The sequence below is a fragment of the Aotus nancymaae genome, unplaced genomic scaffold (assembly GCF_030222135.1).
Source record: "Aotus nancymaae isolate 86718 unplaced genomic scaffold, 86718_ANA_hifiasm-v0.15.2.pri h1tg000076l, whole genome shotgun sequence".
Lineage (NCBI taxonomy): Eukaryota > Metazoa > Chordata > Mammalia > Primates > Aotidae > Aotus > Aotus nancymaae.
The window spans coordinates 2,957,939-2,983,913 of NW_026988491.1; the positions used below are offsets into that span (position 1 = coordinate 2,957,939).

General features: G+C 41.1%; 1 protein-coding gene across 3 annotated transcripts in view; it reads right to left on the reverse strand.

Moving 5' to 3' along the window:
• The window catches only part of TTC28 (tetratricopeptide repeat domain 28), a 655,746-nt gene that overhangs the window by 107,440 nt on the left and 522,331 nt on the right, over positions 1-25,975 (reverse strand). For all 3 annotated transcript variants that reach the window (XM_021666147.2, XM_021666146.2, XM_012464921.2), the window contains exon 6: positions 1,031-2,372. In XM_021666147.2, coding sequence (XP_021521822.2) covers positions 1,031-2,372 — 1,342 coding nt within the window. The remainder of the gene's footprint in view (positions 1-1,030; positions 2,373-25,975) is intronic.

Below are 25,975 nucleotides of genomic sequence, written 5' to 3' on the forward strand. Positions count from 1 at the left end.
AGAGCTTGAGATTCAATGGAATATACACCCCAGAGGAAACATAAAATATATTAATAGGCACAATGATAGCAAGTGAACTGTCTGGTTCTTCAGGCCTCCCTATTTCCACTACTGCTTAGACTATGTTTTTGAAATCACTTTACAGTGGCTATAAATCTTTCACCCTGAGCTTCTCAGAGCATTCTGTGGGTGAAGATTTAGTTTGACCCTTGCCCTTCCTCCACTCCAGGAGCCCTAATCCCCTCTCTGGTGGGGCCATATATTCTGCAGACACAGACACCTTCTTGGGTTCCCCACATTTAGGAGAAAGTATCACCTTGACCAACACTGTGTCCTTTTGTGCTGCTAAGAGAAGACATAAGAGTGGGAAGAGCATGACCAAACCAGTTGTGTGGGGCACATGAATTCATTCCCCTGAGCCTCCAATTCTGGTGATAATAAATCCCACATCCCACAGCAGATGATAATAGATGTAGAGTAATATGGAAATGCTATAACTACTAAGATATCTGTGCAAGGGACCTAGCATGATGCATGCTACATAGTACATTTATTCATTCCCCTATTATCAGGTGGCTTTTCTGAAGAGCAACACAATGGGATATAAGTAATTGTTAGGTGCAGATGTTGTATTAATAAACACATTCATATAATGTGGGAGGTATTCAGAAAAGATCAGTGAAAGTGACTCATTCACCTTCTCCATCCCTATTATCCTTCTCATTATAACGTAGTCAAGAGGTACTGCATTTGGAATCACAGAGCCCTGGATTTAACTCTCAGCTGTCCCTTTTAAGCTGAATAATCTTAGGCATTAACTCAATTTCTCTGGACTTTATTTTCTTTGTCCATACCATAAGGGTAACAACATCAACTATTTAATTCAAACAACTGTTGGAGAAATCAGATGAGATATGTATGAAAATGTTTTATAGTTAACAAACTGCTATGCAGACATGAAGTTGCCATTACTGTCTCAAATGCTCTTTGTGCAGAACTATAAATCACATTTATCCTTGGTCATTTTTACCTGTGTCCATTTCCCAGGCCGCGATAAGCCTTGGCTTGGTCTTGCATGCGATTCAGACTCTGGGCAACAGATAAATATTGTTCATAGTATTTGATAGCTTCCTCATAGTCACCCAGGGCTTCATAGCAATCCCCCAGGTTGCCATAGGCCCGGCCCCTGTCGAGCACAGACTCATTTCCACTTAGCTGCTGCAGCATGGCCAATTGCTGCTCAAAGTAGCCAATGGCTTCTTCCATCACATTCATGTTCATCTTTGTGATGCCCATGTTGCCATAGACCTGGGCTTCCAGACTCGGATCCTTCAGCTTTTGCCCTAGATCCAGTTGCTCTTCATAACACTTGAATGCCATTGTGTATTTCCCAAGGGCCATGTAGACGGCAGCCAGGTGCCCATGAGCTCTGCACTCCCCTGGCAAGTCACTCAGCTCCTGATATACCTCCAGTTCCTGTGTGTGATAACCCAGGGCCTTGTCATACTTCTGGATCATTCGGTATGCAGTGCCCAGGGCTGCATATGCACTGGCCTCTAGTCTTCTATCCTTCACCTGGTGAGCTAAGCCCAGCTGCTGCTCATAGAATTTTATTGCACCATTTGTATCTTTTTTACAGATGAATATATCACCCAGGTTCCCTAGGGCTCGAAATTTAGCCTGGGAATTATTCAGAGACTGGGCTAGGGACAGTAGGTACTTCTGACACTCTTCAGCTTTACTGAAATTCAGCAGAGCCTTGAATGCTAGGCCCAAGTTGCAGTAGGCTTTTGCTTGGCTCAACTTGTCATGAAGGTCTTTGGCCAGTGCCAGATCCTGCTCGTAGTACTTCACTGCCTCCTGGTAATTTCCAAGGCAGTAATGGGCATAGCCAAGATTGTGGCAGACCTTCCCTTCTCCTTCCATGTCTTGAAGGTCAGGAGCAAGCCGGAGATACTGTTCATAATAGGGGGCAGCCTGGACATACTCTCCCCGAGAGCAGTGGAAATTGCCCAGGTTGCTGAGGGCCCGGGCCTCGCTTTGGATGTCTCGTAGCTCCCGGGCGATGTTCAAGTGGTTCTGATAGTGTTGCAGGGCTCGGTCATGGGCACCCAGCGCCTGGTAGGCCACGGCAAGGTTCCCATGCGTGGAGGCCTGCGAGGCGCGGTCATTCACTTCCATGGAGATCTGCAGCTCCTGCCGATGGTATTTGACCGCCTGGTCATACATGCCAAGAGCGTTGTAGGCATTGCCCATATTCCCATAGGCACGGCCCTGGGCAGCATAATCACTTAGCTCCTGAGCGATGCACAGGTGGGCCTTGTGGAGTTTCAGTGCAGTGTCATAATCACCTTTCATCTGGTGTATGATTCCTGAGAAAGAGAAAAAAAGAACAGGCTAAGACTGAAATAACTAATTTGCAATGTAGAAAGAAATGTAATTTGCATCTCAATTTATAGTAAAATGCGATCTAGATGAATTAAAGAATTTAAAATAACAGAAGGTAGAATTAAATATTTATCAGCTCTCCAGAGGGAGGATAGCTTAAGTTCCAAAGCAACAGAAAGAAACATTTACAGATTTTATTACAAAAATAAGAATGTTTGGACTACAAATACATATCTAAAATTAGAAGGCAAAACAATACTGGAAAATATATTAAATATAAATGAAAAAGTTCAACAGCAATTGTGTGTAAAGAGTTTACTCAGTTTGATTTATTAAAAATGAAGATCCAATTTACTAAAATAGGCAATGATCTGTAAATGTCAGCAGACAACTCATATCCAAAGAAATACAAAGAGTAGCCACAGGGGAAAATGCTAATTTCCTTTAATAATCAATGAAATGCAAAATAAAGCAACCCTGAAATACCATTTTACTTCAGCTAAATTAGCAAACAAAAAAATTAACCACAACTCCTACACTGATGAAACTGTCCTGAAATTGGTAAACATACCAACTGCTGGGGACATAAACTGGAACAACTTTTTTGCACAAGCAGCATGGCAAGAACCACAAATGCTCCTACTCTCACCTAGCAATCTTACTCAAGGGAAAGTATCCCAAGAAAATCATCTGACAAACACAAAAGCTTGCATAACAATACACATAACAACCTTCAATGTGGCACTATAGACTACTGGAAAATCAGAAACATCTTAAATGTGAAACACTGGGAGATTGTATAAGTACATTTTGGTATATCAACACAACAGAGGATTATGCAGTCATTAAAAAGATAATTATGAAGTCTATACTGAAAAATGGGGAAACAATGTTCTTGTAATCATATTACCTGGAAAAATCAGGAAAAAATGCTGCATACTTCCTGTGACAACAACTAGGAAAATAAGTATGTCCACACACATGAACAAGCTCTTGATGAGGTTATGCAAAAACAAGAATAGTTGCCTTGTTAGGTGGTGGAATTTCAATAATTTTTGTTCTAAAATCTCTTGTAATTCTGCTATACTGCTTTTACAATCAATGATAACAGTGTTTCAAACAAATATCATAAACCATATTATAGCTGCTAAGCTATTATTTTAATAAGAAGTTAAAATGAGATATATCATAAATGTCCTAACTATAAATTGGTTTCAAATGAGGGATAGCATAACGGTAACTTGGGAGCTGGCTTTAAGGAGAGCTTGGTCCATCCCAGTTGGGGCGAGAGTGAGGGCCACCATTGGAAAGGGTGGAGAGAAGCCAGTATGCAAACAGTTTTCTCCTTGCCTTTGGTTTTGAACATGCTTTTCCATGCATCGGTGTGTGAGCTTTCCAATGGTGACTAAAATTTACAGAAGCCCCAAAAGTTGAAAATGCCAAGATGTGTTACTGTTAAAACGTCTGAATTAAAAACAGAGGCACTGAGAAAGAAATCTGTGAAAACCTAGCCTCCACAAGTTGTGCATCTCTCTGACACTCTTTATTCATTCATTCACTTATCCAGCAGACGTTAGCTTGGTATTTATTGTATATCAGAACTTGTGGTGGGCAGCAGGGATAGAGAGAAGAGTGAGGACAGAAATCTCTGCCCTCAGAGAGCACACTGGGTCAAAAGGCAGACAGTATGCATGATCAAGGCTGAAGTCAGGGCAGGGCAGGAGCTGGGGGTGCAGTGCAGGGTGAGTCTCAGGGGACCACTCTGCTGGTCCTGACTCCTCCCTTGCATGCTGTGGAGATCTGCCCTGCCACAAGAGTCATGTGCAGTCCTAGGATCCAGCCATCTCTTTGACTTAACTGGACTTAAGGTATTGATTGAGTAAATCATTTAGTCTTTTTGAGTTTTAACTAGTTCATCTATAAAATGAGAAAAATAATAAACATAACACCAACCTTAGGAGGTGATGGTATCAAATGAAATAATGTACGTGCAAGAGCACTGTAAACTACAGAGTGAAATTGCAATATTAGTTATTGAAATTATTTCCTTCCAGGAAAGGAAATTCTTAAGGTGGTGGAAATTAAATAAACCATGATAATTCTTCTGTGTATTTTTTTATGAGTAAGATATTTCATAATTTAAAAATAACTAAATAAATCATGGTACATTTATACAATGGAATAAACATGGTGATGTTAAAAATGGTGAAGGGCTGGGTGTGGTGGCTCACACCTATAACCAAGCACATTGGAAGCCTGAGGCAAGAGGATTGCTTGAGCTTAGGAGTTCAAGACAAGCCTGGGCAACATAGCGGGACCTAGTCTCTACAAAAAATTTAAAAATTAGCTGGGCATGGTGGTGTAAGCCCGTAGTTCCAGCTGCTTGGGAGAATGAGGTAGGAGGATTACTTGGGCTTAGGAGTTCAAGGCTGCAGTAGGCCATGACTGCATCACTGCACTCCAGCCTGGGTGACAGAATCAGACCCTGTCTTAAAAAAAAAAGGTAAAATCAGGATCCAAGATGGCCGAATAGGAACAGCTCTGGAGAACAACGCAGAGGGTGAGTGAACACCACATTTCCAAATGAGCTTCTACTGCTCACAGACCAGTAGACTCCCAGGCTGAAAAGCACCACAAGTTTCCAACATGGCTGTTTCAGCTGGCACAGCAGATCTCCGCACAAAAACACACAAATCAGGGCAGCTGTTTCAACTGGCGCCTGGAACACCTGGGAGACACAGCCACCCATTGAACTGAAAAAAAGGGGGCTGAAACAGGCAGCCAGGTGATTTGGCTCAGCAGGTCCCACCCCACAAAAAACCAGCAATCTAAAACGCTCTGGATTGAAGTTTTGCAGCAAGCACAAATGGACCCGGGACGGTCCAGCTCTGTGGGAGGAAGGGCGTCCACCATTATTGAGGCAGTCCACCTCTACCGAGGCAGTTGGCCACTACTGAGGCGGTCCACCATTACCGAGGCAGTCCACCATTACCAAGGCAGTCCACCATTATGGAGACAGTCCACCATTACGGAGGTAGACTGCCATTTCCGAGGCAGTTCTAACTATACCTCTGTAAACAAAACCACAAGGAAGTTCACACAGCAGCTGGGCAGAGCCCACAGCAGCTCAGCAATGCCTCTGCTGGCAGATTGTGACTAGGCTACCTCCTCACTGGGCAGGGCATCTCTAAAAAAAGGCACCAGCACATCAGGAACTTATAAATAAAGCCCCACCTTCCCAGGAAAGAGCACCTGGGAAAAAAAGGCAGTTATGAGTTCTGCTGCAGCAGACTTAAACATACCTGCTCAGCAGCTCTAAGGGAACAATGGAGCTCACAGTTCAGCACTTGAGCTCCTATAAGGGACAGACTGTCTCCTCAAGCAGCTCCCTGACCCCCGTGTACCAAAGAGACACCTCGTAAAGGAGAGCTCAGGCTCACATCTGGCAGGTATGCTTCTGGGAAAAAGATAACAGAAGAAGAAACTGGCAGGAACCCTTATTGCTCTGCAGCTGCTGCAGGTCCCCAGGCAAGCAGGGTCTGGAGTGGACCTCCAGCAGTCCTACAGCAGAGGGACCTGACTGTTAGAAGGAAAACAAAAAAACAGAAAGAAATAACTTCATCATCAACAAAAAGGATGTCCACTCAGAAACCCCATCCAAAAGTCACCAACTACAAAGATCACCTGTAGATAAATACACAAAGATGGGAAGAAACCAGCACAAAAAGGATGAAAACACCCACAACCAGAATGCCTCTCCTCCTCCAAGGGATCACAACTCCTCACCAGCAAGGGAACAAGGCTGGATGGAGAATGAGTCTGATCAATTGACAGAAACAGGCTTCAGAAAGTGAGTAATAACAAACTTCTCTGTGCTAAAAGAACATGTTCTAACCCAATGCAAAGAAACTAAGAACCTTGAAAAAAGGTTTGACAAAATGCTAATGAGAATAAACAGCTTAGAGAAGAATACAAATGAATTAATGGAGCCAAAAAACACAACACAAGAACTTCAAGAAGCGTACACAAGTTTCAATAGCCGAATTGACCAAGCAGAAGAAAGGATATCAGAAATTGAAGATCAACTCAATGAAATAAAAGAACAAGGCAAGATTAGAGAAAAAAGAGTAAAAAGAAATGAACAAAGCCTCCAAGAAATATGGGATTATGTGAAAAGACCTAATCTACGTTTGATAGGCGTACCTGAATGTGATGGAGAGAATGAATCCAACCTGGACAACCCTCTTCAGGATATTATCCAGGAGAACTTCCCCAGCGTAGCAAGGCAGACCAACATTCAGGTCCAGGAAATACAGAGAACACAACGATACTCCTCTAGAAGAGCAACCCCAAGGCACATAATCGTCAGATTCAACAGGGCTGAAATGAAGGAAAAAATGCTAAAGGCAGCCAGACAGAAAGGTCGGGTTACCCACAAAGGGAAGCCCATCTGACTCACAGCGGATTTCTCCACAGAAACCCTACAGCCAGAAGAGAGTGGGGGCCAATATTAAACATCCTTAAAGAAAATAACTTTCAACCTAGAATTTCATATCCAGCCAAGATAAGCATCATAAGCAAAGGAGAAATAAAATCCTTTACGAACAAGCAATTGCTCAGAGATTTCATCACCACCAGGCCTGCCTTACAAGAGCTCCTGAAAGAAGCACTAAACATAGAAAGGAACAACCAATACAAGCCACTCCAAAAACATACCAAATGATAAAAAGCATTGACACAATGAAGAAATTAATGGGCAAAACAACCAGCCAGCATCAAAATGGCAGGATCGAATTCATGCACAATATTAACCTTAAATATAAATGGGCTAAATCCCCCAATCAAAAGACACAGACTAACAAATTGGATAAGAAGTCAAAATCCATCAGTGTGCCGTATCCAGGAAACCCATCTCACGTGCAAGGATACATATAGGCTCAAAATAAAGGGATGGAGGCAGATTTACCAAGCAAATAGAGAGCAAAAGAAAGCAGGAGGTGCAATCCTAGTCTCAGATAAAATAGACTTTAAACCAACAAAGACCAAAAAGACAAAGAAGGGCATTACATAATGGTAAAAGGATCAATGCAACAAGAAGAGCTAACGATCCTAAATATATACACACCCAACACAGGAGCACCCAGATACATAAAGCAAGTTCTTAATGACCTACAAAGAGACTTAGACTCCCACACAATAATAGTGGGAGACTTTAACACTCCACTGTCAATATTAGAGAGATCAACGTGACAGAAAATTAACAAGGATATCCAGGACTTGAACTCAGACCTGGACCAAGCAAACCTAATAGATGTTTACAAAACTCTCCACCCCAAATCCACAGAATATACATTCTTCTCAGCACCACATCACACTTACTCTAAAATTGACCACATAATTGGAAGTAAATCACTCCTCAGCAAAAGCAAAAGAACGGAAATCATAACAAACAGTATCTCAGACCACAGTGCAATCAAATTAGAACTCAGGATTAAAAAACTAACTCAGAACCACACAACTTAATGGAAACTGAACAACTGGCTCTTGAATGCTGACTATAAACAATGAAATGAAGGCAGAAATAAAGATGTTCTTCAAAAACAACGAGAATAAATACACAATGTACCAGAATCTCTAGGACACATTTAAAGCAATGTCTAGAGGAAAATTTATAGCAATAAATGCCCACATGAGAAGCAAGGCAAGATCTAAAATCGACACTTCATCATCAAAATTGAAAGAGCTAGAGAAGTAAGATCAAAAAATCTCAAAACCTAGCAGAAGACAAGAAATAACTAAGATCAGAGCAGAACTGAAGGAGACAGAGACACACAAAAAAACCTTCAAAAAAATAAAGAAATCCAGGAGCTGGTTTTTTCAAAAGATCAACAAAATAGACAGACTACTAGCCAGATTAATAAAAAAGAAAAGAGAGAAGAATCAAATAGATGCAATAAAAAATAATAAAGGACATCACCACCGATTCCACAGAAATAGAAACTGCCATCAGAGATTACTACAAACAATTCTATGCACATAAACTAGTAAACCTGGAAGAAACTGATAAATTCCTGGACACTTGCACCCTCCCAAGCCTAAACCAGGAAGAAGCTGCAACCCTGAATAGACCTATAACAAGGGCTGAAGTTGAGGCAGCAATTAATAGCCTACCAACCAAAAAAAGCCCAGGTCCAGATGGGTTCACAGCTGAATTCTACCAGACATACAAAGAGGAGCTGGTACCATTCCTTCTGAAACTATTCCAAACAATCCAAAAAGAGGGAATCTTTCCCAAATCATTTTATGAGACCAACATCATCCTGATACCAAAACCTGGCAGAGATTCAGCAAAAAAAGAAAACTTCAGGCCAATATCCATGATGAACATAGATGCAAAAATCTTCAATAAAATACTGGCAAACTGATTACAACAGCACATCAAAAAGCTTATCTATCATGATCAAGTAGGCTTCATCCCGGGGATGCAAGGCTGGTTCAACATAATGCAAATCGGTAAACGTAATCCACCACATAAACAGAACCAAAGACAAAAACCACATGATTATCTCAATTGATGCAGAGAAGGCCTTTGACAAAATTCAACAGCCCTTTATGCTAAAATCTCTCTATAAACTAGGTATCAACGGAACGTATCTCAAAATAATAAAAGCTATTTATGACAAACCCACAACCAATATCATACTGAATGGGCAAAAACTGGAAGCATTCCCTTTGAAATCAGGCACTAGACAAGGATGCCCTCTCTCACCACTCCTATTCAATACAGTATTGGAAGTTCTAGCCAGAGCAATCAGGCAAGAAAAAGAAATAAGGGATCTTCAATTAGGAAAGGAGGAAGTCAAATTGTCTCTATTTGCAGATGACATGATTGTATATTTAGAAGACCCCATCATCTCAGCCCAAAGTCTCCTGAAACTGATAAGCAGCTTCAGCAAAGTCTCAGGATACAAAATCAACATGCAGAAATTACAAGCATTCCTATGCACCAATAACAGACTTAAAGCCAAATGAAGAACGAACTGCCATTCACAATTGCTACAAAGAGAATAAAACACCTAGGAATACAACTAACAAAGGATGTAAAGGACTTCTTCAAGGAGAACTACAAACCACTGGTTGAGGAAATAAGAGAGGACACAAACTGATGGAAAAATATTCCATGCTCATGGATAGGAAGAATCAATATTGTGAAAATGGCCATACTGCCCGAAGTAGTTTATAGATTCAATGCTATCCCCAACAAGCTACCTGTGACCCTCTTCACAGAACTGGAAAAAATCACCTTAAACTTCATATGGAACCAAAAGAGAGCCCGCATAGACAAGACAATTCTAAACAAAAAGAACAAAGCTGGAAGCATCATGCTACCTGACTTCAAACTATCCTACAAGGCCACAGTAATCAAAACAGCATGGTACTGGTACCAAAACAGAGATGTAGACCAATGGAACAGAACAGAGGCCTCGGAGGCAATGCCACATATCTACAACCATCTGATCTTTGACAAACCTGACAAAAACAAGCAATAGGAAAAGGATTCCCTGTTTAATAAACGGTGTTGGGAAAACCGGCTAGCCATGTGCAGAAAGCAGAAACTGGACCCCTTCCTGACACCTTACACTAAAATTAACTCCAGATGGATTAAAGATTTAAACATAAGACCTAACACCATAAAAACCCTAGAAGAAAATCTAGGCAAAACCATCCAGGACATAGTCAAGGACTTCATGGCTAAAACACCAAAAGCATTGGCAACAAAAGCCAAAATAGACAAATGGGATCTAATTAAACTCCACAGCTTCTGTACAGCAAAAGAAACAATGAGAGTGAACCAGCAACCAATAGAATGGGAAAAAATTTTTGCAATCTACCCATCTTACTAAGGGTTAATATCCAGAATCTACAAATAACTAAAACAGATTTACAAGAAAAAAACAAACAAACCCATTCAAAAGTGGGCAAAGGACATGAATAGACACTTTTCAAAAGAAGACATTTATGAGGCCAACAAACATATGAAAAAATGCTCATCATCACTGGTCATTAGAGTAATGCAAATCAAAACCACATTGAGATACCATCTCACACCAGTTAGAATGACAATCATTAAAAAATCTGGAGACAGCAGATGCTGGAGAGGATGTGGAGAAATAGGAACATCTTTACACTGTTAGTGGGAGTGTAAATTAGTTCAACCATTGTGGAAGACAGTGTGGTGATTCCTCAAGGACCTAGAAATAGGAATTCCATTTGACCCAGCAATCCCATTACTGGGTATATATCCAAAGAATTATAAATCGTTCTATTATAAAGACACATGCATATGTATGTTCATTGCGGCACTGTTTACAATAGCAAAGACTTGGAATCAACCCAAATGCCCAATGATGTTAGACTGGACAAGGAAAATGTGGCACATATACACCATGGAATACTATGTAGCCATAAAATACGATGAGTTCGTGTCCTATGTAGGGACATGGATGAATCTGGAAAGCATCATTCTCAGCAAAGTGACACAAGAACAGAAAATCACAGATCGCATGCTCTCTCTCATAGGTGGGTGTTGAACAATGAGAACACATGGACACAGGGAGGGGAGCATCACACACTGGGGTTGGTTGGGGAGCACTAGGGAGGGTAGTAGGAGTGCCCGAATCTCCCCTGGAGCACTTTCTTCCATAATGATGCCTTTGCAGTGATTTTTTTCCCCCCTCACAGCTTTTGGATTTTATTGCAATGATTTTCTTAAGCCAATATAATCACTTGTTGGTTGCTAAGATGATGGTAAGAGGAAGCAAGTGGCGAGAGACCTAGCAGGCAATTGGAGGAAGCTTGGTTTTCACGTATGGCCCATCACCACCAAAGACAGGTCTCTTTGGAAGCCCCCAGGTGGGACTTCCCTTGTCCTACAGGAAACTGGGTAAGCATCAGAAAGGCACAATATAAGAGAAAAGACACAGGACTCTAAGCGGGAAGTCCTGTTTTACAAGTTGGGCTCCTAATTCATTCAGCTGAGTGTCTTTGAGACAGTTAATAACGCTGAGCCTTTGTTAACATTTTTTTAATTGAAAATATTTTGGCATTTTTTTGTTTCCTTACTAATAAGATCAGATTATAATCATTTCAAAGACATAGCATGAGAAACATAATAGTATGTATCAATTATTAGTTTACATGGTATCTAAACAAAGTATGACCAGTATTTAGAGAGTGAGGGAAAAGGAAAGGAATTCTATTTCTCTGATTCTCATGACCTTAAGAATCTGGGCTACTTAATAGGGAGCAGTTGGGATAATGGCTACCCAGAGTTCAATGATTTGTGAAAGAAACTACCTGCTGGTTATGGCAAAATGATCTGATCTCCAGCCAGCTTCCCTATGCACTCTCCTGATCTCCTCCTGTCCTCCTTATCTTTCATTTCCAAGGGCCTATAATGAATCCTAAGAAGACTCTTAAAAGACTTTCTCACACAGACAAGAGTAAGAAGAGATGGATGGGGCAGAGCTGGGAATTTTTCATCCTCCCTGTGTCTCTACTGGCCCAGCCACTGCCAGCCTGGGGAATTCTGAATGGAACATGACACACTCTTGGCAGCCTTTCTCTTTGTTGAGGCAACATAAAAGCGGCCTGAGAGCTGCCAGCAGAGTGACTGCACATGCTGAGGAGATAATCTGCAGATCCTCCTTCCCTTTTGAGACCACAGCTTGATTTTCCAGGGCCATCATTCAGATGAAGACTTACAGAGGGCCTGTCAGCAGGGGCGTGCTAGGTGACAACATGCTGCAGGGAGGGGAATTAAATGAAGATTAGTGGGGCAGAAGATCCTCACAAAGCCGAGTTCTCAGGAGGGTGTGTGGAGAAAGGACACATCGTTATGAATTTATACATCATCACAGCAGGCCTCCACCTATAGGTCAAGAATGGTCACTGCCATGGGAATAATAATACCTACTTCAAAGGGCTGTTGTGAGGGCCAATGTGATCACACTCAGCAGAGGCTGGCCTAAGTGCCTCAGACATAGTAAGTGCTCAATACGTTTTGCTTTTATTATTAGCCATTACCAGCAAAGACCAAGGGAGGTGTGAACTGCACAAGCCAAGCAGAAAAACTACTAAACATAGAATGCAGTTCTGGCTGCCTTTTCTCTTGTGAATGTTGTAGAGGTAGGGGCCTCGGTGTACCGCCACAAACTATGGAAGTGGTCTTCTCATGTATGAAAGTATTACAGTCATGATTGTTAATAGTGCAGAACCCGAATGGGGCTTTAAAAGCTGAGCTCTTGTTTTCCTCTACTTTCAAACAAATCGTTTTTTGTTTCATCCTACCCACATCACCATCTATTCTCAGAGGAAACATAAGATTTAGGAACTAGAAAAGGCCCTCCCATGGGTTCACTTTCTCAATGATGTGACCAGGGCCTAGTGACAGGAAGTGTTAGTGGCAGAACTGAGGCAAAGACTCTCAGACCCACTGCCCTCAGCAGTACCAGCCCATCTGCTTTCACGACAAGCTGGAGACATGAAGTAACGTTTATTAGTCTTGCTAGGTGTGACATAGGAAAGTGGCTATGCCTTACAAAGTTCTTTTCCATTAGAAATATTTACAGAAGCATTTACAGATGAAACAACATGGTGTCTACGATTTGCTTTAAAAATTGTGTGTGTTCATGAAAATAGATGAAACCAGATTAGCAAAATGTTGATAACTGGGTTATGAGTATGTGGGAGTTCATTGTACCATTTTCTCTACCTGTGTGTTCATGAAAATTTCAATAACGGAAAATTAAATAATAAAGATATACAGAAAAGTTTGCACTGCATATATTCTCTTCTATAACCTTTTTGGATCAGGAAACTGTTTCTTGCAGCTAAGTCCTGACATGGATGTTTAAGTCCATTTTTCTGTCTCTGGGACCACAGTAGAAAGAAATTGGGTTGGTCACCAGCCTCTATAGCTGTATCAGCCTCCACGTCATTTTCCAGGCTGGCAGAAGAACATGTAGAGACTAAAAACTACACAGCACTTTGTCCTATTGCCTAGATTTCATTTCAAGTGCTCTTAAAGGATAGGTTGATATTTTGTCTATCAGAGGGCCAAATGGCTGAGAAATGGCTAAAATGACTGAGAAAACCTGCTTCACAGAATAAGTGCTGTGTACTCTCAACTGTTCCTCCTGATCCTCTTCCTCACTGGGAGAAGCGGTCCCAGGTTTTCCACAGGATCCATAATTCTAACCCTAGATATCTTTAGGTTCCCTGAGCCCTCTCTCTCTCAAGTTTTCACATATATGTTCTTCTACATTGTACTTAAAATATTGCAAAGCTGAGGGTGGGAAGGATGCAAGAGACCATGTTAGTAAACAGATGGCTGCAATCAAAGGCATGAGAACAAAGTGCTCTGTGTTAGAAGTGCAACCAATTGGATGTCTTATCTAACACACTTGCAGGTAACTATTTATTAATAAGTACCTAGAGACAAAGCTCCACTACTTTTGCCAGTGATGGGCAACAAGGGTAGATTTTTTTTTTTTTTTTTGAGACAAGGTCTCGCTCTGTCACCTAGGCTGGAGTGCAGTGGCATGATCATGGCTTACTGCAGCCACAACCGCCCAGGCTCAAGAGATCTTCATGCCTCAGCATCCCGTGTAGCTGGGACTACAGGTGTGTGCCACTGTGACTGGGTAATTTTTAATTATTTATTTTTGTAGATGTGGGATCTCACTATGTTGCCCAGGCTAGTCTCAAACTCTTGGGCTCAAGTTATCCTTCTTCCTTGGCCTTCTAAAGTACTGGAGTTGCAGGGGTGAGCAAATGTGCCTGGACAATACAGGTATTTTTAAATGCAGGTAATTCCAAAAATATGTATCATTTGACTTCAGCTACAAGCAACTTCCTGATAGGTAACTTTTCTTGAGAGCCTCTCTGTACCTGGCTCTCTACTCCATGATCTCATTCATGGCTCAAAACAAGGTTGATACTGTGGTCTCAGAGCCCCAAAAGGTTCAAGAGCTTACTCAGGCCCACACAGCTCTAAGTGGCAGGATTGGTATTAAAACCCAGGTTTTTCTGACTCAGGAGTCCATGCTTTTTTTTTTTTTTTTTTTTAAGAGACAGAGTCTTACACTCCAGCCTGTGGCCCAGGCTGAAGTACAGTGGCACAATCACAGCTCACTATAGCCTTGACCTCCAGGCTCAGGGGATCCTCCCACCTCAGCCTCCCAAGTGGCTGGGACTACATGTGCACACCACCATACCCAGCTTAGTACACACTTTTTTACCTTCTCCCCTCATCTGGAAATGTCTTTCAGCAAAGATAGGCATGATTCTGTGCCCACTTCTCTTCCCTCACCACACACACAAATCTTTGCATCATGTGCCCATTTCTTCTTTATTAACATTAGTATAGTGCTGTGGCAAACCTAGGTTTTGGCAGCTGCATATGAACAGATGGATGGCCTGGCTAAATCTGCACCTAGAGAGCAGAGAAGTATACATTAGAGACCAGAAAATCCTAAGAGACTCAGAAATGTAGTAGGAGGAAGCAGATGTAATCTGTGTGGGCGTCACCTCTGGAGAACTCTTGGGCCATCACACATCTATTCTGCCATCCTTTAACTTAATTACATCTGTCTCCTTTTTCTACTAAACCCACCAGGCTCTGCCTGTTCCTTGAAGGATAAGTGAAGTTACAAGCCTGTTATCTTCTTTTGCTTCAACAGCAGTTTGGGATGTCTTCAGTGACATTGAGAGTTCAGTGGCACTTCTGTCCCAGATCCCAATTGCTCTTTCCTTCTGTTTCAGCTCTGAGAAGCCTGCTATAATAAGGTTGAGGAAATCTCTGTGTCACCCCTCCCTCCTATGAGCACACTCCTCTGGAAGCTATCTATCTTTTAAACCAACTTTGGAGGAAATAAAATGTAGTAGTTTTGTAGAGACTGTATTTTAGAGTCTAAACATATTTATTTGCAATACATTTATTTCTCTGAATGTAGAGAAATAGGTTCTATTGCTCATTCCCACCCCTGAAGTCTCCCCTTGATGCTGACTGGGAGCAGAGTCAGTTCCTCTGCAGTCCCCTCCCACCACCATCCCAAAGGCTTGGGCTGAATGAGCAGTGACAAGAAGCCAGCTGGAGCCCACTGGAACCCACAAATATTCCACGGCCTTCATGCATAGCCCTCCTTCCCAATTCCCTCGGATAGTTAAAGACCAAGACTGCAGGTGAATAGCTCAGAAATTCCCCTGGCCTGTGCAGCTGTAAATCCTGAGGCAGTGGGGAAGATTAATTGTGCCATGAAGAAAGGGAAGTAATAATTAAACCTATTAAAAAGGAGGTGGTTGGAGAGGGGTGCTGGTGATAGATGATGAGGTAGGAAGTGCTAGGCACAATCATCTCTAATGACTATGGCCGGGCCACTGGGAGAGACTTGGTGGGAAGCCTGGAGCAGAGTGAAAAATATGCTGGGCCTGCCTGGCCAAGCCCCACCATTACTCACTGTTTGGAAAAGGCAGAGTGTGCCTGGTTTTCATTCTGGATCACAATAAGAGGTGGGAGGCAGCCTCATAAGTTAGCAATGCAGGGAATGTTACAAGGAGTTAGTTTCAATATGAAAAAAACATTTGAACGTTTGTTTAGAGGCATGTGGTAGAATCACTGCAATGCTGAGAGGGCTGCTTCTGTTCCTCCCTTGAGCTGAGCCTGAAAGCTGAACCAGTCCCAAATCTCCTGCAGCACCTCCTGAGGGTCCCTCTAGCCTAAAAAGTGTAGTCAAGTGGCATTTATGGGCTTTCCTGATCTAGTCCCATCCCAGTCATCCTATGCCAGCCACAGAGCAGCCCCATACACCCTTTCTGGTCAATCCCACCCTGCCTCTTCTGCCTGTGAGTATCCCATTCACTTGGCTTGGATTACCTTTCTTGCCCAGCTGTGGCAGACTTTACCAATGCTCCCTGCTATCTGGTTCTTTTCCACATTCAGGTATGTATTTCCCTACTCATGAGAACTTAGGCATGCCAAGTGACTTGCTTTATCCAGTGAAATGTAAGGAGCAAGTGAGGTGTTACTTCCAGGCAGAAGTGTTAAAGAGCTGAAGTGCAACACTCCATGCTCTCTTCCTCCCTCTCATCAACTGCAGAAGCTAGGTATTATTGTATTCCAGATGGCACAGCTATAGGAAGATAGAGCCATGGCAGACCTGGATTAGTGTGTGGCCTCCTCAGGGTTGCATGGACCTGTGGTAGGCTTTGTATGCATATAATACTTTATTGTATTAAGCCACTAAAATTTACGGGCTGTTACTGTACTAGCACCTAGCACATCCTGATAGACAGCCCTTGTCACAGCCTATAATTACAAACCATATTCTAATAAAGTCTGTATGAGACAGACATCTATTAACAGAAGTTTCCTGAGGAGATTTTGAGCCATTCGTGCCTCTGGATGCTCTAAATTCTAGCCCTGGTCTAGTGAGACCACAAAAACCTGTAAACTTGAACCAAATTACCTTGGACCCACACAGAATAGGCTTCAGTGAATTGAGGGTTATCATTGTGCCCTCAGGTTAGTTAAAATCTGCTTTTGATTAAAGATTGCTGTTAGAAAAAGCACACTAAAGTCTATTACAATCTTTACTATAAAATTTTATTGATACCATACATTTTATCACCAGAATCCTCTATTTAAATACCCTCCTGAGAAATTGCTTTTAGAATTCAGTTACCCTTTTTCTGAGGAATGCTAGGCTCCCATCTTTTGAATAGTAAGAATTATGGAAAAAATAGAAAGAATGAATAAAATCTAGTAGTTGATAGTACAACAGGGTGACTATAGCCAATAATAATTTAATATTTTATTTTATTTCTTTGAGATGGAGTCTTACGGTCTGTCGCCAGGCTGGAGTACAGTGGTATAATCTCAGCTCACTGCAACCTTCACTTTCTGGGTTCAAGCAATTCTCCTGCCTCAGCCTCTCAAGCAGCTGGAACTACAGGCATGCACCACCATGCCTAGCTAATTTTTTCTTTTCTTTTTTTTTTTTTTTGTATTTTAGTAGAGATGGGGTTTCATCATGTTGGCCAGGATGGTCTGGAGCTCCTGACCTCATGATCCGCCTGCCTCAGCCTCCCAAAGTGCTGGGATTACAGGTGTCAGCCACCATGCCTGGCCTAATCATACATTTTAAAATAACTAAAAGTATAATTGGATTATTTGTAACATAAAGGATAAATACTTGAGGGGACAGGTACCCCATTTATTCTGATGTGATTGTTATGCATTGTATGCCTGTATCAAAATATATCCTGTACCCTATAATTACATACACCTACTATGTATCCATAAAAATATAAAACGAAAAAAGTTAAATTAAAAAAAAATTATGGGCTGGGAGTGGTGGCTCACACCTGTAATCCCAGCACTTTGGGAGGCCAAGGTGGGCAGATCACCTAAGATCAGGAGTTTGAGACCAGCCTGGCCAACATGGCGAAACCCTGTCTCTATTAAAAATATAAAAATCAGCCAGGTGTGGTGGCACACACCTGTAATCTCAGCTACTCAGGAGGCTGAGGCAGGAGTATCACCTGAATCTAGGAGGCAGAGGCTGCAATAAGCCAAGATTGCGCCACTGCACTCCAGCCTGGGTGAAAGAGCAAGACTTTGTCTCAAACAAACAAACAAAAAATAATTATGTATAGTCAATGACAGATAGTCAATGACAGACTACAGATACAACAGTGGTCCCATAAGATTATAATGCAATATTTTTAGTGTACCTTCTCCATGTTCAGATACACAAATATTTATCATTGTGTTAAACAGTTGCTGGTAGTATTCAGTACAGTACCCTGCTATACAAGTTTGTAGCCTAGGAACAGTCAGCTACATACCATGTAGCCTAGGTGTGTAGTAAGCTATCCCATCCAGATTTGTGTAAGTGTACTCTGATGTTCACACAATGAAGAAATTGTCTAATGATGCATCTCAGAATGTATCCTCATTGTTAAATGACACATGACTATATTTCTTTCTTTGCTTCTGCCACCAAGAAGCTCTGACTTAAATATGAAACTTTACTATAAAAACTATATTAGCCCTTACATGCTGCATATTTGGGCTCTTTGATCTTCATTTTCTATTTCTATTATATCATCATTTGATATTATAAGTTAAATAAATCCTTTATGGAATGAAACAAGTTATAAACAAGCAAGCCATCAAAAAAATTTATATCTGTTTCATGCTGTGCTGACTTTGCCTTGGTAAACTGGTGTATCCCCCCGAGCCTGCTATTTCTCAACTTTGCTGTCTAAGCTCTGCAATTTGTTTCATGGGTCTTTTTCTACCAGATTTAATAATCCAGTTATGTGGCACAGTGCTTTATGGTAGAAAGGCACTGTGAGCAGAATCAGAAGATCCCTATTCCCGGCTCTACTACTTCATGTCATATGCTCTTAAGAAAGTTACTATTAATACTTTTCCTGGCCTCAGGTTTTCATCTATCTCAGAAGGCTATTATGAAGATCAAATGAAACAGTTTATAGGGTATTGGTATTATTCCAGACAGCTTCAATTACCATAGTCCTCAATATTACAAATAACAAAATAAAAAATCTGCCACTCCATCATTATTTTGCTAGAGTACAATTTACTGTAAGTCTTAGATGCCATCATATTTCCTAAGTATCAAAGGGAACTTGACACCAGATCATCTCACCTAAGGACAGTGGAAAATTATGGGCTCTGAAAATATTATAGCGAAGCTCTGCTTCTGTGGGGATGGAACCCATTGCCTTGTGTACCAGGGTGTGCAGGTAGGGGAGGAAGTGTCCTTAACAAGGCCTCTGCAAATGTGGTGGGGCATTTTTGGTTGTCAAAATATCTGGGAGACCACACTGACAAGTTGTGGGTGGAGCCAGGGATACTAAGCAACCTTCAACATGTGGGAAAATCCTACACAATGGAAGGACATCACATCCAAAATGACAATAGCACCACGTTGAGCAACACTGGATGCTTTGAGTTAATTTTATACTCTGCCACTACTAATTAATAATCTAAAGAAACAACTTCATTTCTGTACTGTCACCCAGCTGAAGCTGTTAAAATAAATCATCAAAGCTAATTAACTGGGAAGTCTTTTGGCTGGTATCCAATAATTTAAGAAAAAGACTGAGAAACTGGAAACATTACTTTTAAAATCTGGTTTACTGACTGATCCTCCTCACCAGTTTATCTGTGAAATGTAATACATTAAGAAGACAGATTAAAAGACACCCATGTATGGGCTTCCTCCTATTTCATAATGATTATTAATAAGGGAAAGGGGAACCCTTTCTAAAAATAAAAAACAGTAGTAGAAATAATAATAATCATGATGATGATAATAATATGCAAAATTCTCTATTGGTGATCTCATAACATGACACCAAGTACCAAGTATGTGACTCCTAAATAGGCAATTCTACCTCTGAGTTCTCACCTGAGCATTAGTCTCATAAATCTAACCGCCTTCTGAATATGTCTACCTGAATATACCTCAGATACCCTAAAATTCAAAAATGTTTGTTGTATTGTTGAGCTTAATTAAATTTAACATTTTAGGGCTCTCATCTGTTTTCAAAGCCCTTGGACTTCATTATCTGATAGGAGTCTAGGACAAAGGCAGGGAAGCTGGGTCTGCCTTTGAAGACAGTCACAGAGGGCATGTGGTCACTAAGATTCAGACCTAGGACCTGAACTCAGGCCCACTACCTCTTAGCACAGCACATTTTTTCCCTGGGTTACTTTGCCTCTCTGAGAGTCTGAGACGGTAACTGCTAGGACATTCGGCTGTGCAACCCAGGGTGAAGACAAAGCTCATCCCCCAGAGCAGCATCATGCCTGCAGCCCAGGGAGGATAAGAGGACAGCATGATCTGCCCAGACAAACAGAAAGCCCTGAAAATGAACAGGAAAAGGGAGAAACAGCAGAAGAGCTGGTCAAAAGAACAGCTCTTTTAAATGATTTTACCTTGTAAATTCAATTGCAAAGACAGATGGATTTTTTAGCAAGGCTGGAGAGCAAATTATAAAATCCGTGTTCCCAAGGCAATCGGGTCTGAAACGCTTCCTTTTAAAAATTCACACTGGATTGAAAATTCAAACTCTATGATTGTGTGAAGTGTTCTAGCTAGATTAAGCAAAATGCTATCAAAACAAGTGATTCACATGTTCTGCTCATTTTTCTATTAGTACATGGGCTTTTGGTTAGGGCAATTTCAAAAACACTGAAAAGAGCAAAATGGGATTAAATTTGTGAATCTATTTACTGCTTTCAGTTTTTCTTCGTTTCTGTTTAATTGAGAGGAACTTACATAGGAAATTGGAGGCTCCTGAGGCTGGCTCACTTATGCACATCACAGAGATGCTATTTAAACACGTTTTCCTAGAAAGCTCTTGTAATCCACTTTAAATCTGAAACCCCATTTACCTCCTTATTCGAGTTACAGATTCACAGGATTACAGAAACCTGTGAAAATCACTTGAACTTGGAGTTCCCAAAACATTTGTTGGTTCACAGCAAACCTCAACCCTGCTACATACATCAGGAAGGGTGAGTTCCTTTGCCTGACTATTCTGCCAGACCTGCCTGTCTACGTGCTTATCTCCAGTCAACCACTTCTTCCATGTATATATAAATAAAGGAATCACCCAGTTTTTCTCCCTTTAATCACTTACAGCAACCAGTGGGGACACTAAGGCAGAATATCACTAGTCTCAAGATCTAGAGCAGACAACTTTACTACTTCTGTGGCTTTCTTTTAGTTCTTTTTTGTTGTGCGTGTTTTTGCATTATTGAGATTGTATAGCAAATTCAAAATTGAATTAAAATTGAAATTTAAAAATTTCTATTATGAAAATACTAAATTAAAATACAATGCTTGTAGCAGACAGCGAAAGCTGGTGCACCCAACATTCATTTTCAATTTCCTCCTCCTCTCCTGCATGCCTCTGCCTATGGGGCTAGAAAGCTAAGTATTTACCTTCCCAGCCTTTCTTGCAGCCAGGGTTAGTCAAGTGACACTACTTGATCAATTAGACAAAATCGGAACTTTTCTAGGATTTTAGGGAAAGCTTTTGTTTTTGTTTGTTTTTTGAGACACAGTCTTGCTCTGTCGCCCAGGCTGGAGTGCAGTGGCATGGTCTTGGCTCACTATAGTCTCCACCTCCTGGGTTCACGCGGTTCTCCTGCCTCAGCTTCCTGAGTAGCTGGGATTACAGGAGCATGCCACCATGCCCAGCTAATTTTTGTATTTTTAGTAGAGACAAGGTTTCACCATGTTGGCCAGGCTGGTCTTGAACTCCTCAAGTGATCCGCCCTCCTTGGCCTCCCAAAGTGCCGGAATTGCAGGTGTGAACCACTGCATCCAGCCCGCTTTTTTGATAAAGGGATACAGAAGCAGCTCCCTTTTACTTATTTGAATGAGTCATGAGGTCTGGAGCTTCAGTAGCAATGTAGTGACCATGAGGCATAAGAGGTGAAAATGTAAGGAAGGCCAAGAGGACTGCAGAGAAATTGGCCTTATTATGCTTAAACCTCTGAACCAATGTCAGGTGCCTCACAATTATTGTTTCGTAAGAAAAATAAGACCTTATTTATTTGAACCATTGTAAGTCAGATTTTGTTTCTTATAGTTAAAAGATTCCTATTGCCATATTCAATGTAGAAAATATTAAAAAGTACAGAAAAAAGCCCTATCTATCTATCTTACCTAGTGACTGAAGATAAACATTGTTAATATTTTAGAGTAGTTCCTGACAATCTTTTTGTTGTTGTTTTTGGCTTCATTTTGTTTTGGTATGGGTTGTTTTGTTTACATTATTGAGATTGTATTATATGTACTGATTTCAAAACATAATTACAATAAGACCAGGTTCTTAAAGGAAGATAATAATAAAAAAGGCTTTGATGACAACTATTTGCCATTAGGTCTTTGCTCAGACTTAAGTCATTCGTTATAGATTTAAGGGATGTATACAATCATTTCTCAAAGTTTCTAGGTAAGAAAAAAGATCACTATATTGTTGTCTACAGCTCTTCTTAGTAGAATAAAAATTGTTTTAGTTTAGTAACTCTTCTGATAATACTCTCACCATGTAAAAATTCTTAAGCCATTCCTAGGAAGTGCTGGGACAGAAGCACAACAGTTATGGCTTTTGGTTAACACTAGACAAGCGATGTTTTTGAAGTGGAGTATGAAGGATGTGGACAAAGAAACATATTTTCTGGTACTGACAAAGGAGCCAAAGAAGGGCAGCCAACGGGGAGGGCAGGCCCAAACTTCTCTTGGCAGCAAAAGCCACCTTACCACACATCACCTCATTGAAATATGGGAGCAAGATGAGAAAAGGAAGACCTTCAAGTCCTATATCAATGTTTCCCATTCTTTCCTTCTCGTTGTTCTTTTCTTCTGTATTCTAATGGAACTTCCACTTTACTGATTTTCAGTTTCCCACTGTATCAGTTCTATTTTTTTTTTTTTTTTTGAGACAGAATCTCGCTTCGGCACCCAGGTGGGAGTGCAATGGCATGGTCTTGGCTCACTGCAACCTCTGCCTCCCAGGTTCAAGTGATTCTCCTGCCTCAGCCTCCCGAGTAGCTGGGACTACAGGCACCCGCCACCACGCCCAGCCAATTTTTTTATTTTTAAGTAGAGACGGGTTTCGCCATGTTGGCCAAACTGGTCTCAAACTCCTGAGCTCAGGTGATCTGCCTACCTTGGCCTCCCAAAGTGTTGGGATTATAGGCATAAGCCACCAGGCCCAGCCTCCCACCGTATCAAGTTATTCTCAATTCTACCTTTATTGCAGATTTTACATTTTAGTTTCCTTACAATCTTCCATCATTCATCTTTTTTAACCAATCTCTTTTCCCATATCAACCTGCTTTCTCCTCAAGATTTTCTACTTCTGGCCAGGCACGGTGGCTCACACCTGTAATCCTAGCACTTTCGGAGGCCAAGGCAGGCAAATTATCTGAGCTCAGGAGTTTGAGACCAGCCTGGGCAACATGGTGAAACCCCGTCTCTACTAAAATAAAAAAATTAGCCAGGCATGGCAGCGTGTGCCTGTGATCCCAGCTACTCAGGAGGCTGAGGCAGGAGAATTGCTTAAAACTGGGAGGTGGAGGTTGCAGTAAGCTGAGATCACGCCACTGCACTCTAGCCTGGGGGACAAAGCGAGACTCTGTCTCCAAAAAAAAAGATTTTCTACTTCGTGTCTTTTTGTATCCTACTAAAAATGCCAAATTTTTATAATTTTTTCTCTTCATTCTTACAGTAAATAATTTTTAAAGGTCTGCTTATCTTGTGAGAATCACTGTTGCCTCTCCCTTATTCTGTAGCAATTTTTCCTTTATCTCTGTTTTTTTTTTTCCTGTTTGACTTCAAAGAAAGCAAGCCGTATCTAGGCCCAATATTTACCCAAAATAAGGTATGTGGCTTGTGCTCCAGTGGGGTTTAGCCCCATTCTCCAAGTGCCTGGGTGTTAGCCAAATCCCTGTCTCAGCTCTATAGTTAGATAATAGAATGATAATACATATAGTGCCCAGCTCAATTCCAGTATATAATACTATGCATTCTAATAACTAAAATTATTGAAGCCTATGTTCCAGGCACTATTCTAGGCATTTTACATGTGTTAATTTAATCTCACAAGTGGGTACGAGTTAAATGCTATAATTATCCTAATATTACAGATGAGTCAGAGACGCTATAGAACTGGCCCTAGGTCACACACATCTAGAAAGGGTAAGCCCAGGAAGTCTAATTCTAGAGTTCAAGCTCTTAACCAGTACACTCACATAGCATTTAATGACATCTGGGCAATAAACCAAGGCTTCCATGAGCAAGATACAGGTAGAGAAGGTGGGATTTAGGGAGACACTATCTATGTTCAGTGACTTACAAATCATCTCTAGATAGCTCACCTGAGACCTAGTCATGGGACTTCAGTTCTCAGGCTGTCACTTCATGCTCTTAGAACTTGGAGGTAATGTTGTAGGATAAAGCCCTATAGCTTCCCCAATTGAGAAAACGTGGATTCTAAAATGGGCTAACTACCTAACCAGTCTCATTTTCCATGTCTCACCAACATGAACACTCTACTCCAGCTAGCTTTCTTCTGTGTTCTTCAATGAATAAACTGAACGCATTGCATATCCTAGAAAAACACTAGTGGTGAAAACGATGACTGAGTGTTACAGAGATCTTTCCTCCAAAGAGCTCATCATGCTCTCATGCCTCCCCTTTATCATTACAGTATTACTTGGAGGGATGTAAAGTTGTTAATCATTCATTTTCCAAGATGAAGAATTGAAGTACAAAGAAGAGGCACAATCTACCCAACATTAGACAGCTGGCTACTCTTGGTATGAACCTGTTTCTTAGCTCAGCTCCTTAGGATCAGGTTCTAAAAGCCCTCCAGAGTGAAAAATATTTCGATATATTAATCTCTGTTGCCTTGGACTTAATTTTCTAAAAATGCTTTTATCGTTCTTTCAACAAACATTTACTGTAGTACCACAAGAGGCATCAGGGATAAAAGATGATGAACAGGTTGGGTGTGGAGGCTGAGGTGGGCAGATCACAATGTCAGGAGTTTGAGATCAGCCTGGTCAACATGGTGAAACCCCATCTCTACTAAAAATACAAAAAATTAGCCAGGCGAGGTGGTGCGTGCCTGTAATACCAGCTACTCAGGAGGCTGAGGCAGGAGAATCGCTTGAACCCAGGAGGCGGAGGTTGCAGTGAGCCAAGATCATGCTACTGCACTCTAGCCTGGGCGACAGAGTGAGACCCCATCTCAAAAAAAAAAAAAAAAAGATGATAAACACAGGTTCCTGCTCACAACCTCAAGGCAGGCCCAATCATAACTCAGAGTAACAAGTGTAGAAATGGAGGTCCAAACACAATATGCAACACCCCTAGCCATTAGCTCACTCAAATTACCACCAATGCTGCCAAAGCCTCTTGTAAGTGGGGGAAAAAAAAGAACAAAGAATGCTCTTACACCTTGAACTTTGGAAACACAAAACAGTACAGATCAACACTGTGTAGGCTAACAGCAAAAGCATTCTTATTTCCTTTATGACGTGCTTCTTATATGCAGTAGTTTGTAAAGATCTGTTTGAAAAAAAGAATTATCACCAATCATTAATAAGACAAGCCAACTGGCTCAACAGTGGTTTTTAAAAATCATTAATAAAATTTATTCAGCATAGAAATATGTTCAAAAGTAATTCAGTAACACTTCATGTGTTAAATAAAAAAATGTTACATAGCTTATTATAAAAAACTGGATAAGAGACAAAAGAATGAGTTTTCTCCTATGAGGCATCTGCATAAAGTAGGTGAAAAAAATACCACACTGGGGGCTTAGAAACTGCACATACCCATCTACAATTCTTAGAGGATCTGGAAAAATGGAAATTAGAAAGTAGCAAAATCACTATATTCTCTATTACTGAAAGACATTGTATACCCTTGAGGCAAAAAACAACATATGAAATAAGAGAGGATGTTTTGGT